The 1423-nt window shown below is 41.7% G+C and overlaps 1 protein-coding gene across 1 annotated transcript in view; it reads left to right on the forward strand.

The window, feature by feature from the left end:
- LOC105541255 (synaptic vesicle glycoprotein 2B-like) overlaps positions 1–1278 on the forward strand; it is a gene marked incomplete at its 5' end in the record, with an annotated part of 3366 nt that extends 2088 nt beyond the window's left edge. Inside the window, one exon of the mRNA XM_011982193.1 lies at positions 854–1278. Coding sequence (XP_011837583.1) covers positions 854–1037 — 184 coding nt within the window. The remainder of the gene's footprint in view (positions 1–853) is intronic.
- Positions 1279–1423: the final 145 nt, after the last annotated feature.

Consider the following 1423-nt stretch of genomic DNA (forward strand, 5'->3'; position numbering starts at 1 on the left):
GATTAGTAATAGTTCTCACTGGAAAGTAGGATTGAAAGATCATAATTAGGATTAGGTTTTGCTGTGGCTGACAGAAACCTCAAATACATTGCTGTGGTCTTGAGAAGGTTAAGCATTGCATTTTTTCTTTCCTGAAAAAGTCTAGAGTGTTGGTGCAGGCTCTTTCTATCTCATTGCTTTTCATTGCATGGACTCACCATGGTCCAAAATGAAACCATCTGTGTTCCATCATGAAGCAGGGCAGAAGGAAAAGAATGAAGGGGAACAGAGCAAAAGGCCCACCCATAATGTCCCTTAAGGAAACGTCTTGGAAACTGCCGCCACTTTCACTTACATCCCATTGGCCAAAACTAAGTCACATGGCCATTCTCAACAGCAAATGAGTCTGGGAAATGTAGTCCTACATATGGGAAAATGCTATTTGGGGGCAACTGGCAGTCTCTGCTTCAGGAGGGTTGAGAATGTTAAAAGGGGGAACACTTACATTTTCTGCTCTGCATACTTCTTCATCCTTTCAGGATTTCCATAGTAAGCATGTAGTACCAGTAAAAAAATTTTTAAATATGTATCTTTGAAAAACAAAAAAACAAAAAAGAAAAACCCTTGAAGTAAATACTTCAAAATGTTAACAGAGGTGATTGTCTCTCGGTGAAGAGGTTAGATATCCATTCATCTTTATATTATTCTGTATTTCCAAATTTGACTACAATGAGAATGTGTTATTTTTATATTTAGGAAAAAAAATTCCCTTGTACCCCTCTTCCCCCTGCAATAAGAAAAAGAAAGATTCCAGTCCTGTTCATCTAATGAGGTTCAGAATGTCAGAATTATTTCCATTCTTCTTCTTTTACAGAGCAACAGCCTTCAGCATTCTCAATGGATTATGCAAATTTGGCACCATCCTGGGAAACACCATATTTGCTTCTTTTGTTGGGATAACCAAAGTGTTCCCCATCCTTCTGGCCGCTGCTTCTCTGGTTGGGGGTGGCCTGATTGCCCTTCGACTGCCAGAGACTCGAGAACGGGTTCTGATGTGAACCATCTATGGGAAAAGGAAAGGTCAAGAGAATCTTGTCCAGGACACTAAAATGCATCCACACTTCCTGTCTATCACGGTCCAGAGGGCATCTCGGATAACATGCGAGGAGAAGTTGACTTTGTGACCCCTAGTTTAGGACCCACTTCAGCTGTCAATATGTTTGTAACTCAGATGACTGTTTTGGGGGTGCCCTGAGCCACCCTTAGAATCACAGAGCTGCGTGTTTAACTTCAGGTCTTCCCAGTCCAAGGAAGGGAGAGGATTCTCCAGTGAGTGCACACACTATGCCAGGAGTAAGCATTTCTCTAAGTCAAGTGCAAGGACTTACTTGCATTTCCAAAGGAATTAGAGGGTAAGAAATACCCAAGCTCCTCCCTAAAGCTC

This window comes from Mandrillus leucophaeus, unplaced genomic scaffold (assembly GCF_000951045.1).
Source record: "Mandrillus leucophaeus isolate KB7577 unplaced genomic scaffold, Mleu.le_1.0 Scaffold2361, whole genome shotgun sequence".
NCBI classification, from domain to species: Eukaryota; Metazoa; Chordata; class Mammalia; order Primates; family Cercopithecidae; genus Mandrillus; species Mandrillus leucophaeus.